At 37.4% G+C, this 16,637-nt stretch overlaps 1 protein-coding gene across 1 annotated transcript in view; it reads left to right on the forward strand.

Annotated features, from left to right (window-relative positions):
- Nucleotides 1-16,637, forward strand: part of CADM2 (cell adhesion molecule 2) — a 574,383-nt gene that overhangs the window by 482,851 nt on the left and 74,895 nt on the right. The window contains exon 6 of the mRNA XM_058829687.1: nt 7,362-7,452. Coding sequence (XP_058685670.1) covers nt 7,362-7,452 — 91 coding nt within the window. The remainder of the gene's footprint in view (nt 1-7,361; nt 7,453-16,637) is intronic.

Below are 16,637 nucleotides of genomic sequence, written 5' to 3' on the forward strand. Positions count from 1 at the left end.
ACGCTCACTGATCACAGTGGGAAGTGGGAAGAGTTTTCTTCCTGAATGGATCATTTGTCATATTCCATACTGGTGGATCCAATGCTCAGCTAGGCTCTTAAAGCCTTTTCTCACTAGCAGTACTTTTAAGGCTTTTTAAGTCATTGAGTATAGGAGAAAATTTCTAGTGACGAAAGGTAATTAAAACCATCCTGAAAGATTAAATAAGGAGGTAGTATTGATGCTTTTAGCAGGAGGATTTTAAGTAACATTTGTAGCACATCCTGATGTATCGTGAGCGCTTGCCTCCCCTGACAAACCCAGCCAGTGAAGTGTTTGCCCCTCCCTGGATCTTTCCTTTTATTGTTAACATCATTTGCACTCAAACAGCAAGTCCAGCAAGGATCACAGGTTTCATTACAACAAACTCAGCTTCTTGCTGCATCTGGAGAGATGTTCATAGCACAAATAAAGAGAGAGAATCACTTTCAAAGGAAAGATGCATCAGAAGCGAAGTATTTCAGCAGAGGCCTAGGGTCAAACGATGCTAATGAGCTGCTTTCAGTTATTTATAACACAATTAGGGACAGGATTGTGCCTGCCCTGGTTTTGAGACAAGGCACCTGACAATTTGGCTGCATGGAAACTGATCAGTTAGGAGTGCCTTGTTTTGGAGGTTTAATATATTTGTTGTAGTGATATATGGTGATGAGCTGTAAGTTTTTGTTCATCGCATGTAAATGTTTGACCAGCTGTGCTTCCCTTTTTTTTCTACCATTTTCATGTGGCTTAGCTCTTTTTACTAGTTTGAATTTTCATGACTAAGTAGGGCATTGTGAAGGAAAAAAGAAAAGAAGTAGAGAATCCCTGGTGTTTTAAGAAGGAGAGGTTTAGGCAGCATATATCACATCGATGTGTGCCATGCATACAGGAAAGAGCCTGACCAATGGATTTTTCCTTTGGAGCCCCAAAGACTCATAAACTAAAATAATGCAAAATATTTATCTTTCTCTGTGCACCTTGTATATATTGAACATTATATGTTACTGTCACCAAATGGGACTTTTTTCTACGCCAGGTCTTTTAATATTCTATGAACGAGAAAGAAAAATGCTTTCTTTGGCCAAGGAAAAACAGAGGAAGTCAAGAGAAATGGGGCTTCAGCCTGAAATTATCACTCATTTCCTTAAATTCTGTGATCCAGTCTACCCAAAACTAAAAGTTTAGACCAATACTACTTTATGAATTGATTATAACTTAGACAGTAAATAACCTTTTTGCTTTTAAATAGTAATTACTGGATTGCTTTGATCATGAGAAAATCATGCTGAACATGTACAAAGAGAGGAACCAAACATTTTGCAAAGTTACTTTACAGCATGTGAAACCTTAAATGGATAATACTACAGGAGATTTTAATTGAAATGTGGTAGAACCCAAATCTTCTGTGATTCCAATTTACTTTGGGAAGTCAGAATCACAGACTTCATGCTATAAATGAGTTTAAAAAGCCAAAGACTTGAAGGGACTTTGCACTTTATATGAAATAATAGTGTGGAAACATAATTGCCCCAGTTGAATTTATATTTGTTACCAGTTTGGACAAGATTTGCTTAAGTTTGTGTTGGTATTAGTAAAATATCTAAGTTCTGCTTATGGCACTGGGTTTACATTTACTTCTTTTTAAAAGATAATTAATTAAACATTCAAAAATATTGCTATCTTTAACATATAAGAAGGCTACTCTGAGACCACCAGCTCAAAAAGTACTTTAAAAAAAAAAAAAATATTTTTTTTGCGTGTATAGCCCAAGAATGGATACACCAAAACCATTCGATATTAAGGACTGACACATTCCTAGGAAATAGGTGAGGATTTTTAAAGTTTTATGACTTTTTCTTTTTGTGAATATCCTAATCTGGCTGTAGAAAATTTTCTTAAAGGTAAAATGAAGGGAATACTCCATGTTATGTTGGCACTGATTGTAAATAGAGACAATTTGCAGTGTACTGAATTGCTTGAGGAATTCTATCTCATGATACGCATTGGGCTAAGAATTTTCTAATACCCAGGGTATTTTTAGTGTGTCAGAATATCCTGATTTATCCAGAATAGGAAATAGGTAAGGAAAAAAACCTTTTCAGATTCAAAGTGAAATCTTAGTTCAAAATGTGGGTGGAAGGGAGACCTTAGCATTCCTGGCTGACCTCATAACTGATCTTGATGGATTGATTACCACTTCTCACAAAAATAAAATTATGTCTAAGTGAGGGAGTGTAGAAGTGGCTTCCTGAGACATGGAGGTAGAGCAGGCCTCTAAAATGTAGACTGCTGAAGTACAGGACCCTTGGGATTTGTAATTCTATCCTTTTAAGGGAAAAGAAAGAGGTTTCCTTGTTCTGCTCTGCTGTCTGAAGATTCAGCCACACTGAAAGATATTCAGGGTGCTAAGTTTAAGCTTCATAGTATGTTATTGCATTTATTTATTTTTTTTAAAAAGTCTATAATTCAGCAGAAAATTTACAGATTAGGAGCCCTGACTTGGATCTCTACATCTGATGCAATATTGATACATTTCTGCAGAGGAGAACCACTAAGATTTTTTTCTGTTAATCCTCCTTTCACTGGAATGCCACTGAAGGTATTCATTGTCTAGAGACAATATCTAGTGGCAAGAAGTTTATATTAAAGCTAAAGTAAAACATATATAAAAATTACCTGGAGGAAAGACTGCTGCATGTTTCCTTGCATAGATGCATTTTCAGCATTTGGAATTCTAATGACTACAGATCATGAATACTCCTGTTCCTTAAAAGTCCAATCATTGTTTCTTGAAAATGTCAATGAAATGGATGTGCTCCACCCCCCCAACATCTGCCCAAGAAGAAAGGTCTTATTTTCTGTTTCTGGGCTTGTAATTACATTCACAGAAGATGATTACATTAGAGAGGGAATATTGGATAAAATAGTGTGTTCCTATCATAACCTCATGATAACTCTACCCTTCTGTCTCACAAAATGATTTTTCATGTGCTTATTATTCCTACACCCCTGTTGCTGATTAATGGCCTAGGATGCAAAGGTTTATACTTTCATTTAGTGACTCAGCCAGAGCTGTGAGCTCCATGAAAGGTTTTGCTGATGGGACCAAGGACTTCTGAAGATACATGTGAAAAATTGACCAAATTACACTTTTACTATCTGGGCACTAAGAAACTAGTAGAGATTAATTGTCTGATTCTGTTGTTGGCCTGTTTGACAATCTTAGCAAATTTGTTTATTTTTATGAATTCAGTTTTCCATTTTTACACTGTGTTTGTCGAGGGTTTGCACATGAAGTATAACATAACTTATCATGAGAGATTTTTCCAGCAGCTTTCATGTGATTACTTTACGTGAGTAAATTTATGTGTAGGAATTTAATCCTGCATGTAACCTTATAAAGGCTTGGTGATAAAATAATATATACTGAAGTCTATTTTACTTCAAGCCATGTAAAAACATCAAGTGCATTCTGAAAGCAAACACACACACACCTTTAAGCATAGGAGATCTGATTAAGAGCAAAGGTCTAGTGACTGACAAGAACCACCTTTATTTTGAAAATAGCTTCAAAGAGATTAAATCAATCAATAATGCTCCACGAGGTGTGAATGTTGCCATTACTTGCTGCTTAAAGTACAACAAAAATCAAGTGTTGAAGTGTTTAATTTCTTCATGTATCAGGTCAGATTTTCTTTTACTGGTGTAAGCTGGTATCAGTTTTCCACATACGTTTACAGATTTTTTGTGTTGCTGAAGATGACATGCCCTGATCAAAAATAGATAAATCTCCCCAAAGCCTTGGAATGGGTTTCCTGGGCTTGTGAGATGAGATGAACCCAAATCCTTGAAAGATGGATGAAGCAGAATCACTCAGTGGAACTTTTGCCTTTGGTCTGCTGAATCATGAAAGGTTATACATAAAAAAACCCCATGCCATAATTCTTACCTGTGGCTGGTATGCCCAGAAACAAACAAGCAGATTCTGTGCTCATAGAGGGTAAAAGATGTATAAAAACATGTTTGAACCTCAATTCAGATTGGTGCTAGCAATCAGTTGCAGCTCATAAGTGCCTCATTATTCAAACTAAAGAGTCTAAAGGGCCAAAGAAGCTCTTGCTGCTGGAGATGGATGTAACTAAAAAAGTCACTGGGTACTGAAAGCAGTGTGTTTTACTGAGAGAACTTGCTGTGGTGCTTATACCCATATAAACCAGTGTTTTTTTTAATAGAATTGGACTTTCCCAAAACTTATTCTTTTTGGAACACTTATCTCCTCCACAATACTCTCAGAACTCAGGATTAGGACGTATTTGTAGATATTGTAAAGAAACTGCAGCCATCACTCCTTTATTCAGAAGAATTCTGCTTTGAATACTGATTCATGATATTTTATTGTCATGAAAGTGCTGGGCTAAATACTAAAAAATATGTGAATTATTAAAGTTCTGGTAAGTTCAACTGGTACACATTGGTATATTTTTACTGGCTCTAGAGAAGGAGGAAAATATCTGACCTACAATAAAACCCTTGACTGTACTCCTGTTTGTTTAGGCTATAGAAGGAGATTTTTTTTTTACATATCCACATTACTTACATCAAAGTGATGAACATATCTGAAAACAAATCAGCCTCTTACTGTATTACAGTTCTTGATTTTCTTTCTTTAGGCTGCTTCCTAATGTTGGTGTTTGCTGGAGATCACGTGATGCTCCAGTTGTTATGATTTATGCCTTTAATTGTGACAGATCAAAACTCAAAGTATTGATAGAGTACATTTATACTTTTCAAATTCTTCTAAAATGAGCAGGAGCTAGTATTTTGTAATAGCATTTTGTGTTCTGGGAGAGTACCAGTCGTCAGGGTTCTATCATCCTTGTTAAAATAAGATGTTTAGGTTAGTTTTGATTCAATTCAGTTATTCTGAAGATTGCTTCACACTTAAAGTATTGATGTGAATGTGAAGACAGAGGTCAGGTTTATCTTAAAAGTTTTCCCTTTTTAAGTGTGCATTTTAGTTCTAGAGAGAAATAAAGCGTAGCCTAAAAATAAAAAATGGAAAGAGTAATGCTGAGAATAAAGCACTCAAGCTAGAATATCTAGTTTTTGAAAAAGCATCATTAATAAAATGCAAACATTTTCCGTTGTTAGCTTCCCTAAAAATTATATATTGAATTAAACCCTGTGTTTCCTGCTTTAGAGAAGCCAGTGGTTGCTGTTTATGTCAATTAGCAGGGAAAACCAATAGGGAATATATTTCCTAAACCACTTTGTTGTGCCTTAGACAGTGAAACATAAATGTAAGACCTTTCTTATTTTGTGTTAGTAAATTCTGTTTGGAAGTGCATGAAGAACAGAGAGATGCCTGGTGTATTAAAGTAGGAATGGGAACTTCAAGTTGGGGGAAACAGCACTGCATTGATCCATGCAAATTAAAGCTTAATTATCTGGAACCCTCCCTTCAATTTCATTTGGGTCATTTACAGTATTGCATGAAATGGTGATAAATTTTTAAAGTATTTAAGCCAGAAATAATAGCTAGATGGGCCTTTAATTTCTTCCTTCACCTGTGGCTGTCAGGATTACTTCCATCAAAGTTTTGCTCTTTTTCATATTTCTCTGGAAACCTCTTGATCTCATTGCATTAGTTGTCTCCCTCCCTCGGTTAAATTCTTCATGTATTCCTGTCTGATACTAATTTGCTCCTCTGGTTCAATGTATAGTCAAGAGAGTAATTTATTCATCCTCAACAGCACCACTGAAATCACACAAGTACTTGATGCCCTGATTTATTAAGGCACTTGAGGTCAGTGCCTTGAGCATGTGCTAAAAATGAAGCAAATGCCAGCCTGGCCTCCAAAGGATTAGTCACCTGCATAATGGCTTGCAGGGTCCTTAAACATATGAACTTGTGGAACAGATTTGCTGCTGGTGTAAGGTTAGTGCAGCTGTTCTGGAAAGCTGAATGATGCTGAAAATACTTCCAGTGGAATTGCAGAGAGTGCACTAAGCCTTTCCCTCTTCTCATCTTGTGCCATGTTGTTACTCTGCAGCATGTAAAGATAGAAAATCAAAAGTTAGAAAAATATTTCCACAATTTTAATTGTTCAGGTGCTATTTAGGGTTCAACAGGACTATTGGCATTTCAGTAAGAAACTATATTGTAGAGTGTATTTTTTTTTAAATTATTGTTATTATTTTGTGGGGTCATATTGCCATGCTCTATCACATTTGTTTGATAACAGGACATCTTTGATGTCACTGCTAAGGAAGACGACAACTGAAAATTGAATGAGACAAGATTTAGGTACCCTAGATTTGCAGGATAAAGTGGTTTGTATTAGGAAACTATAGAGAATGAAACCATGAGGAAAAAATAACAATGTATCTACTCAATCTGAATTTTTTTTTTTTTTTTCAGTGTGACAATGAACTTTTTTTTCCCCTCTTCCTAAGGAAAAAATGCGTTACATTCCTTTATTTGTCATCTTTTTTTGTTCCTCATAAAGGTGCCCCTCTAAGTCATATGTTGACTATGTAAATATATTCTTGCAAGCCAGGTGGCAAAATTTTTTAAAAGTTAAAGATCTACTTCAAATGTTCTATTTGGCATGAATTCACAGTAGCTGTGTTGTGTATCCTTTTGCTTTTAAAACTATAAAACTAATCCAATCACATTGGACAGATTGCAGATTCTTCTGTAGTGCTTTTTGCAGATATTTGAAACATTCTCTTTGCAAATTCTGTTTAAGATTGTTATGGTTTAGGGGCAACTTTATTGCATTTCAGAAATAATATCCTGTAAAATGTCTGTAACAAGGTATTTTATCTGAAAGCTCGTTGTAGCTTTCTTATTATGAGTTTCAAGCTTCTGCAACAACAAAAGGGTTCTTATTCAAATGTACACCATTGCATTCATTCCTCTAATAGCAGCATTCCATCATATCAGCCTAAAAATAGGCAAACAATTGCATGGAGTACTTGTTATTCATTCTCAAATTTTTCTTTTCTTATTTTTTTTTTTTTGTTTGAGATCAGACTTTTGGATAGTCATATGGAGTATTTGCATCAAATACAGGAATAAAAAATTGTTTTCTCTTAGTATACACATGCTTTCTATCTGTGTCTCCTAGGGATATAAAAAGTTACTGTTTTAGTTACATTGGTCATTTTTATTGCCTTCCTGAAGACAATGGAAATTGCACAAGGCTCCATATGAAACTGTCTCCAAGTGTAAATTAAATCTGTGGTTTAGTATGTTGTAAATAGAGAAGAATGTACTCTTAGATAATAAATCTTTCTTGTGTATATCAACAAGTTGTCTATTTTTTTCTTCCTAGATACACCTTTAGTTAAAATCATTTCTTCCAATTCATGGCCTGAAGAAGGACAATCTATAATTTTGACTTGTGAATCCAAAGGAAAACCAGTGTAAGTGATTTAACAAGTAATATGTTTTTTGTTATTTTACTTATTCTGCTGTGACTGCAATCCTCAGCTGCAGAAATCTGCTGGCTTTGTCTCCTCCTGGGGTGTAAAGTACTCTCTGCTATAGAAAACCCCTTGAAGCCTGTCTTCATTAAGTGTCTATAGAAGATTGGTCTTTTACTTTGTCATCTATTTTAGTTTTCAGGAAGAATTCCAGCTGTGAGATTTTTTTTCTTTTCCCAGTCAGGTATATCAACCTGAAAGGTGTGCAAGTTTAATCTATCTCTGTGTACATCATTGGATTGATAGAGGAGAAAACATCTCATGAAAATCTTCCTACATCAGCCAGCCTCAGAAAAAATATATTGAACTTTGGCTGCCATTTACAGGGGAATTTGAAGTTTAATTATGTGTGCAAGTTGGCTGCCTGCTTCTACCAAGATTTGGAAAGGTGTAGCCTGCTTTAAGATTATAAATTGTTTTCCTTGTGAATTAACTTCTTTTCTATAAATAAATATCTTTAAAGACAAATCTGCGGAGGGCAACCACCCTTGCACAGAATTTACTACTTAAATAGACTTGACTCTTGAAAACAGTGACTGCTCAGAAGAGCTGTTATATATTTACTCATAAATATATCTATATATATATAAAATCCAATTGCTTAAGTTATTATGAACCAAGTTTCTTAAATATTGACCTGCTCAAAAGATCAATATATAGTGTAGTGATGATACACAGATTTAGGATGGTCTTGAAGATGGTAATGGAATAATATTTTGAATCTAGAATCTAGAAAAGGTGCAAATTGCATGACAAAAATCATGTCACTTATGGTTGAATTTCTCCCTGGTGTAACTTTAGTGACTTCATGGAATTGCTTAATGTAGGAGCCTGAAGTCACATTTAGGTCAGGTGAGGCATCTAAGTCCAAAATTTCTATTTTGAAAAGGTCTTCTGAGTTATTCCTGGCATAATTTAAAATCCATAGGTACTTTTCTTTTTTATGTTATGTGCCTGTATCATTTTAAAGCAATTTCTCCATCCAGATCTTGGCTGGGTCAGCACCTCGATCATGCTTCTTCCTTGCTTGAGACCAAAACACTGGAAGTCCATCTAATTAATCTGACCTGATGGTCAATTGAATTGGTCTTCTGTGTACCTGTGGACTTCTGATGTGTGTGTTTCTGAGAAAAATACTTTTTACAACACAAAAATCCATTGTGAGCCATCTCTTCCTTTTATAACCTACCTGAAGGAGAAGGAATTATCCTTTTATCTGATAACCCCTGAGCATTCCCCTGTGTATGAAGAGGTAGAGTCTGTTTCCCCCTTATTTTCAAAATCTGCTGAAGATGTGCAAGTGCTTAATTTTAGGAAAGAGGTCAGCACTGATTGCCCTGAGTTCACCATTGGCTGGGTGATATTTAGCATTTTCCTTATCTCAGTATTTTCCTCAGGACTCAACAGGTGACAGCTACATGTGAAGTGCTTTCTTTGGGTAATACACTTGAGGCATTCTAGCCCCACTCAGCTCCTCACTCAACAGCAGGATCAGGGAAAGAATCAGAGGAGTAAAAGTGAGATACCTTGACATACACAATATTTTCTATTTGGTACTCATTATATTAGGGGCATACTTTATACCATAAGGAGACACTGGTTAAAGCTTAGTAATTAAAAGAGAGCTTCAGTTAAGGTGTGCACTGATTTGTTTATTTATTTAAAGCTGTCTTCTATCCTTAAAAGATGCAAATGCAAAACTTACATGTGGTTTTGAAAGGAAAAAAAAAACCAAACCAAAACAAAACAAAACAACAGTCTTCACATTACAGAATTATCAAGATGGGACCTGGATGTGGTCACCTTTGGGGCACAAATATTTTCCCATAAATTTATTTGCCAGTAAATGAATAAATGCACCTCTAATTGTCCAGGCCACAGGCTCTGCCAACATCAGCTGCTCTGTATTGCTTCATTAGGTCAGTCTTGGATGGCACAGGGCCAGTAATAAATAGTAATAAATAGTAATAAATAGTAATAAATAGGCATCCTCCTGGGAGCAGTTTGCAGTGGTGTAGCGTGAGGAGCAGGAATGTCATGCTCCCAGCCTGCACTGTGAGTTCTCTGGCTGGAGGAGAGGAGCTGGAGAGCTCCACAGAGCCCAGATGTGTCAGTGTCACAAGGTGAGTGATGAGCTGTGGAGAGCTCAGGGCCAGCCGAGGTCCATCACAGCCCTTTGCACGCTATGGGTTAATTTCTGGACGCTTTATGTCATGGATACAACAGTCTCTCCTGTTTCCTGCAGGCAGCAATAAGTGAGCACTTACTTGGAGGTGCATTTGTCTTGCATCCCAGAGCCGTTTTCACAAGCTTCAAAATGACATTTGAGATGAAAACTGAGAAAGGGTGAAGTTAGGTGGTGGCTGTGGTGACATCGACAATACTGATAGCTGCTGCTGAGTAATTCTTTCCCAAAATGGAAAAAGCAGGATGAGACTAGAATGTGCTTACACCATCTTACAGCTCATCACCAAGCCCTTCCTGGAAGGGATTCTGTCCCTCAAACCATGTGCATCATCGTTACGCTGATACTGTGTTTACAGTCCTGTGGAAAAGCCTTGCAGTCCTGTAGCAGGAAATGGGAGGGAAGGCTTGCTGGAACCAACACCTCTGGGAAATCAGCTGCACTCTGCATCTCCTGCTGAAACAGCATCCTCCAGAGATACAGCAGAGATACAGCAGAGGGACGAAGAACAGCTACAAACAGCTAGGGCCCTGCTGAGGGTTCATAATTTAGGGTATAAGATTTCTCTTGGCCAGTCATTAGCCATGACTTTGGACAGAGAGAAAAAATGTCCTCAGACCCTTGGATGTGAGCAGCATCAGCTGTCACAGCATGTGAGATGGGCTGGGATTATCCCAGGCTCTGAGGTTTCCAGTGCTGTGGATGGGTCCATCTCACCCCACATTCTTGGTTTTGGAACAGAGATCCCAATGTTGGAACAGGGATGCTGAGAGTGGGCTAAGGGAGAGAAGCTGGGGGCATGGGAGAGGGGTGAAAAGGAAGATGGAAAAATGGTTCAGTGAGGCAACAGGAGAGGGTGTAAGACAGACTGCACTAATTCTGTAACTGTGCTGTTTTGCCTCTCTGCTCATCACTGGGAGGATGAGGATAGCTCTGGCTCCAGCCAGACCCTGTGCTAATTTCTGTCACTTCGAGGCAGGAGCTGAAAATGACTTTCTTGTGGGTAACCACTGTGTTGCTGCTGTGCAAGTGGAACAATACCAATAAAAAGAGCAGGCCAGGCTTCCTGCCTGTTCTGTGATGGCTTTGCAGAGGAAGGACATGTGGATTTGGTGATGTTCTGACCCAATTGTGCAGCTCTTCAGGCACCAGCTCTAAGAAACAGCAGCAGAAGGCTGGTGTTTGGAATATTGTATGAATAAATCTATGACATTTTCAATTAAAATTTTCTGTTGATGCAAAGGAAAAAATTTAAATATATTCATCAGCTTACCGCAGAAACATGACTCACTCTAGTTGTATACCCGGTTATGTGTATTATTTTAAGGGACCTCAAGATATGGCATTTGTGAGGATTTTGTCCAAATGCCCAGTTGGTAGAACAAATTGAAGAGTTTTCTTTTGGAAAACTTTGAATTGGTGTATTTGTGTTACATTACTCTTTCCTTTTGCAAGACTCAGTCACTGATTTCTTCCCCCTATTGACAATTTTGATAATATTGATGTCCAGGGTTGTTGTATTTTGTTTGTTTTGGTTTGTTGTTTTTTTTTTTTTTCTGGGTAAAAGTGTATAGCCATTTCTCTTCATAAATGAGGTCAAGACACTGTACTTGATATCACTATTCAACAGCATTCCTTTTTTGGAGGTGCTGTTGTGCAGTTTCAAACCAAATTGAATCTCTTATCTTTTCAATTCTTAGCACTGTTTACTTTTTCAGTGCTTTTGGCTGGATCCCTGGGCAGTTGTCAGTCTGTAACATTTTCATCAATGAGCTTGCCTAATTTATCTGTAAGGTGGTGTTGAATCTTCTTAATTTATTTCTTCTTTTAGCATAATATAGTTTTACCAAGATTTTGTTTATTTTCCAAAGAAGGAAATGTAATTAAACTTCAGAAATCATAGACATCCTTTTTATATAATGTCTAGACTTTTCTGAAGTCATGTTGCCTGACAGTATTTTGAGTATTTTAAAATAAACACGAGGTAGCTGTAAAAAATATAAAAGGTAAAGAACAAAATGGTCATTTACAGTCATCTGTGCTTACAAAAATTTTTAAAAGCCAATGATTTCTTGTTGCAAGATGTAACTTCTATACACTGTTGTATCTTAACAATGTAGTCTTGTGACTCAAAACTGCCCCAAAAGTAAATTCAAAACCTGACCCATAATGAAAGAAAGGTTCAATATTTAATATTCTTAGTACTCTCATCAAAGCATGCATGAAATATGTGGGGTTTTTATGTCAGTGTCATTTCAGGAGAAAGGACGTCAAAATATAATGGAATAATTAGGGCACAGGAAACAAAGAGAGAGTTAGCTGTCTCCTGTGTGCTTTAGAGAAATGTCTTTCCATTCCATGCAGCTCAGGGGAATCATAGTGCAGTTGGTTGACTAATATAAAGTGAATATTTGGCCTTGTTTGAGATAAATAGGGAAGATTTTTATTTCAGAAAACTTGCATAGGTATCCCTCATTAGAATAACACGATTTGTGAGCTCATGAAAGTTATAGAGAAAAGCACAACCAAAACCAAACACTAATATGTACAGAGTAGTATAAAGTATGAGCAAATAAACATTTTACTGTGAGAAATAGTATTCACTTTTAATAATGAGTGCCTACCAAAGAGCCAGGCTTGGGCTATAAAGTCATTGTAAATGATGTCGGTGATGTCTCCACACAGTGTCCTGTCTTTTCTAGGATCTGTTTGAAGAAGACTCCCTTGAGTGAGACAATTGTTTTGCAAAGGCTGCTGGAACAAATACTAATGGTAACAGGAACCACACACCACTCAGAGAGAGTGGCTGATTCATTTGAGAAGGACCTGACAGGGCTCTAAGTGAAACAGAGGAAAGCCAGTGAAGGGAGTTAAGCAGAGACTGGACTCAAGCTGGCTCTGCTCTTTGCCACAACTTCCAGGTTCCTCGCAGCTTAGATGTTGTGTTTTACATCCTTGCTGACATTCCCTGCCTCCCATGAGGAGCCTTTTGTCCCATTCCTCCAGGCCACAGGAGCCCCTCTGAACAGTGGCCTCCCCTCAGGTGTGTCAGTACAGCCTGGTGTTAATGAACACATTCCACCATCTCCTCCAGGTCTTTGGTATTAAAGAGTTAAACAGGACCCAGGATAGACTCCTGAGGAAATCTGCTTTTAACCATCCCCTGGGTGGAGTGTTCCTTCAGCTCCATCAATGGCACAGGCAGTTTTTCACCCAAGGAATGGTGCAAACCTCCAGGTGACAGTGACATCACAGCCTAGATGCGATGAATGGCGTTGGAGACAGCCACCAAAGGCATGCTAGAGTCAGAGTACACAACATGCACTGTCTCCTTCACCTACAGATCCTGCCATTTCTGCAGAGTTTTCACATGTTTGGTAGTTGAAAAAATTATGGAAACATTTATCTCATGAATCGTTCTGTCACAGGCTTAAGGATGAAAGGTATTGAAAGAAAAGAGCAGAAAATCTCTTCCTTCCTCTGAATACTTGCTTTAGTTCAAACTAATTCAAAGTGGAAAGACATCTGAACCTAAGGAAGGCATTTTGAGAAATACTAGGAGGGACACATTTGAATTTCCTGATTTTTTCTGTGTGATGAGAAATATAATCATGATTTTCTTCCTGAAAACTGTGGCAGGACATAACCTTTGAAGAGGTTGACTCCTTCAGTAGAACACTAATTAGGAATGGTAGCTATGAATGATCTGTATGTCTTATTTGATTCATACCCTCAGAAGAAATAATTAGAGTTCCTTCATACTGTTCATACCTTTTTTTCTTTTTCTTTTTTATTTTTTTTAAATTTCCCATAGTATCTGAGAACTTAGCAAATATTTAAATGTTTATATTTACCACACCTTTATCTGATTAGATTATTCACTTGCCTCAAATTTACAGCTGGGAACTGAAGCAGCAAAAAGTCCAAAGTTCAAAACTGACAAATAGGTGGTGTATATTTCATGTCTAACATTGATCACAGCCCCTGTTTTCCCAAGAATATTTTCCAGTGACACAGCATCCTGCTCAGGAGACAGCTCATCCTTGGTTTGAGTTGTGACAGTGCATTCTTAGCACGCCTACAAACCTGTGCTCAAGAGTGAAATCAGAATCCAGGGCAGAAAACTATAGAAACCCACTTGACATTCAGCCATTAACACTTTGGTGTAAGCAGTTTGCCAATATTGCTTTGAAACTGCATCCTACTGGCAGGTTCAGCCTCTGAGTCATTAGTCTAATGGCCAGCCTTTTGTCCAGGGACAATTTTTTCTGTCCTCCTTTGGTATGATGCGCTTCCTGGCTTCTCTGGCAGATGAGGTGGAGGTTCTGTAAGAAATGATCTCATTTTCTACATAGATTTAATTCACTGCAATCTGGATTTGTCATGAGTACCTAGGAGCCTAGAAAGGAATGCTGGTATCAATTCTGCCTATATGAATAATCATAATGAATCTGGAAAAGCATCCATGTTTCTGTGTTTATAAATCACTGTTCAGAATGAATCCACAGCTCAAACTGGAAGCTCAGGCAGCATCAATAAATATTAATGATTTGGAAAATTGGATGGATTTTTCCATATCCATGATGAAATACTACCCTGGCAAAACATGAATGTGAAATCAAAGTATTTCTCCCTTAAGCTTCATACACGTTTGCACATAAGAGATCCTGACTTGTAAGAGTCTCTGGTTTCTCTGGAAAGGACCATCTACAAGTAAAATCAAAGAAGTGGGGGTGAAAAAAAACAAAGAGGGGGGGAATTTAGGTACTGAGGTTTCACTGCTTTATGTTTAGACCTTTGTCTTAGCAGAAAGGTGGATGTTTTTGAACAAAAATGCTGTGCATTTAACTAACCAGGAGCCTCCCTGGTTCTCTTTGCCTTGATCCCAGAGCTGGCATTAGCTGAAATATCTTTATCTGATTTATGCCTTCTGAATGCTCTGGGTTTACAGTGAAGTTTCCAGGGACACGTCACACACAGCTTTGGGCAAGGTTCTGTAAATATATGCTTGAATAAATGCCTACAAGTGGACAGGGTATTGTATCTGTGCATGCAGACTGGGAGAAGGGGAAGAAACCCTCCTCAGTGTCCTCAGGCCTGTGTTCCTTGTCACTGGGAACAGCTCTCAGGATAGCTCAAGCTCTCCTATTCCTGTCTTTTGTCTTGCTCTCTGTCCCTTCCAAGTTGTCTTTCTTTGAATTTGGCTTGTTCAGCAGTTAGATAGAGCCTGTCTTCTGAAAATACCACTGCTATCTCTGTCCTGCCTGTCTCTTTGCCCTTGTTATAGTTTCTTGAAATGTTCTTACTTTTTTTTTTTTTTTTTAACATTGATTTTTCATTACTGTATCTTTATCCCATTTAGGCTGTCTGTATGGTTTTTGCTGTTTGGAGAAGTGTAAACTTCTATTTCTCCACAAAGAACTTACTCTGAGTAGGTGGTGGTTAACTCAAACCCTGTTAATTTGGTCTGATGTGATATGTCCCATCTCAGCTGATGTTAATCACTCTGTTTCCTGTGGTTATTGTCAAACACAGAGAAATGTTGACCAATTTTTGAATTATTGTAATTTTGAAGGAGTTCATGCTAATGATATCTCCTGCCTTGATTTAGTGTGCATCTATTATGTTGTGTTTAATGAGTGCTCATTTTCAGTAAAATGTTCTAAAATCTTATGAAGAATATCATATGAATTGTAGGAAAAAAAAGCTGCCTGGTGAAACTTTCCAGATAGGTAGTTTGTCTTTGCAGGTAAAAGCCAATTATTTTAAAGGATTGTGTAAATATTCAACTTGAGACTTTCTACACCAATATTTCATTGACATTACACCTCCACTGTAGAATTATGCCATGATATTGTATATAACACATTATGAAGCAGGTAGCATTTTTTGCTGAAATACAGTATGTATATTCAGTAGATTAAATTTCAGTTTATATTAAACATCCTGTCCTTCTGGGAGCTTGTATCTTCTTTTCCAGATGGGATATTGTACACTTTTTTGTAATTTTTTCTTTTCCTCAGTATTTTGCAGAAAGCAGGGAAATTGGTGTTAGAAAAAGTGTGACACAAAAAGAAGCAGGTGGGAGCATTAGTGGCTGTCTGAAAATTACACTTTACAATAAAACCTCCTGCAGTGCTTAAGAACTTCCCCTTTAGTGTTCTGTAAAATGATCACATTGCCTAATAGGCTCAATTCAATAATTGCTTTTCCTCTTTTTTAAGCATCCCTTTTTTGCAGTGTTTACTCATAAAAGTGCAGAAAGTACAGTATGAAAAACAACTGCACACAGCATTTTTAGTACTCATTAAATCCATTTTGCATGTGTATGGCCTTTGAAATAATTCTTTTCCTTGCTCTCAGGTGGAAACACATGCTGAAATAAAAAAGGCCTGTGGAATAGAATAATAGATAAAATTGAAATACAGAGAGGTAATTCTAAGTACAAGACTGCAAGTTAGAACGTGAGAAAGAAGTTTTGGGAGAGGATCTGATGTTTGGCCTTTTAGATACTGCAGTTTCTGTAGACAAGTGTTTAGCTACAGTTACACATAAAATTATAGAGTTTTTGAATCAAACTCTGGCAGTAGAACACAAAAAAGCACATTAACTTTTTCAGTGTAAATCATGCTGATTATACTGATTACGTTTCACAATTCAGGAATATGTGTAGCAGATGTTAAGTGGAACACCCAGTGTCACAGGGGAGCACCAGCTCATTGAATATCTGCATTTTTACCCCACATTTACAGCAGCAGAGCACCCTGAGAACATGAATGTGGTGTAAGCTAGCAGGGTAAAGCACCATCCTTCTAGAGGAGCTTAACGCTGCTCTTTGATCAGCATAACCTCAGAAAAAAATGAGATGACAAGATAAATGGGGTTGTGGTTCTGACAGGCATGACAGTAAAGAGGTAAGAGAAGTAATAGAATGTGCTAA

Source organism: Poecile atricapillus, chromosome 1 (assembly GCF_030490865.1).
Source record: "Poecile atricapillus isolate bPoeAtr1 chromosome 1, bPoeAtr1.hap1, whole genome shotgun sequence".
In the NCBI taxonomy this organism is placed as follows: Eukaryota; Metazoa; Chordata; class Aves; order Passeriformes; family Paridae; genus Poecile; species Poecile atricapillus.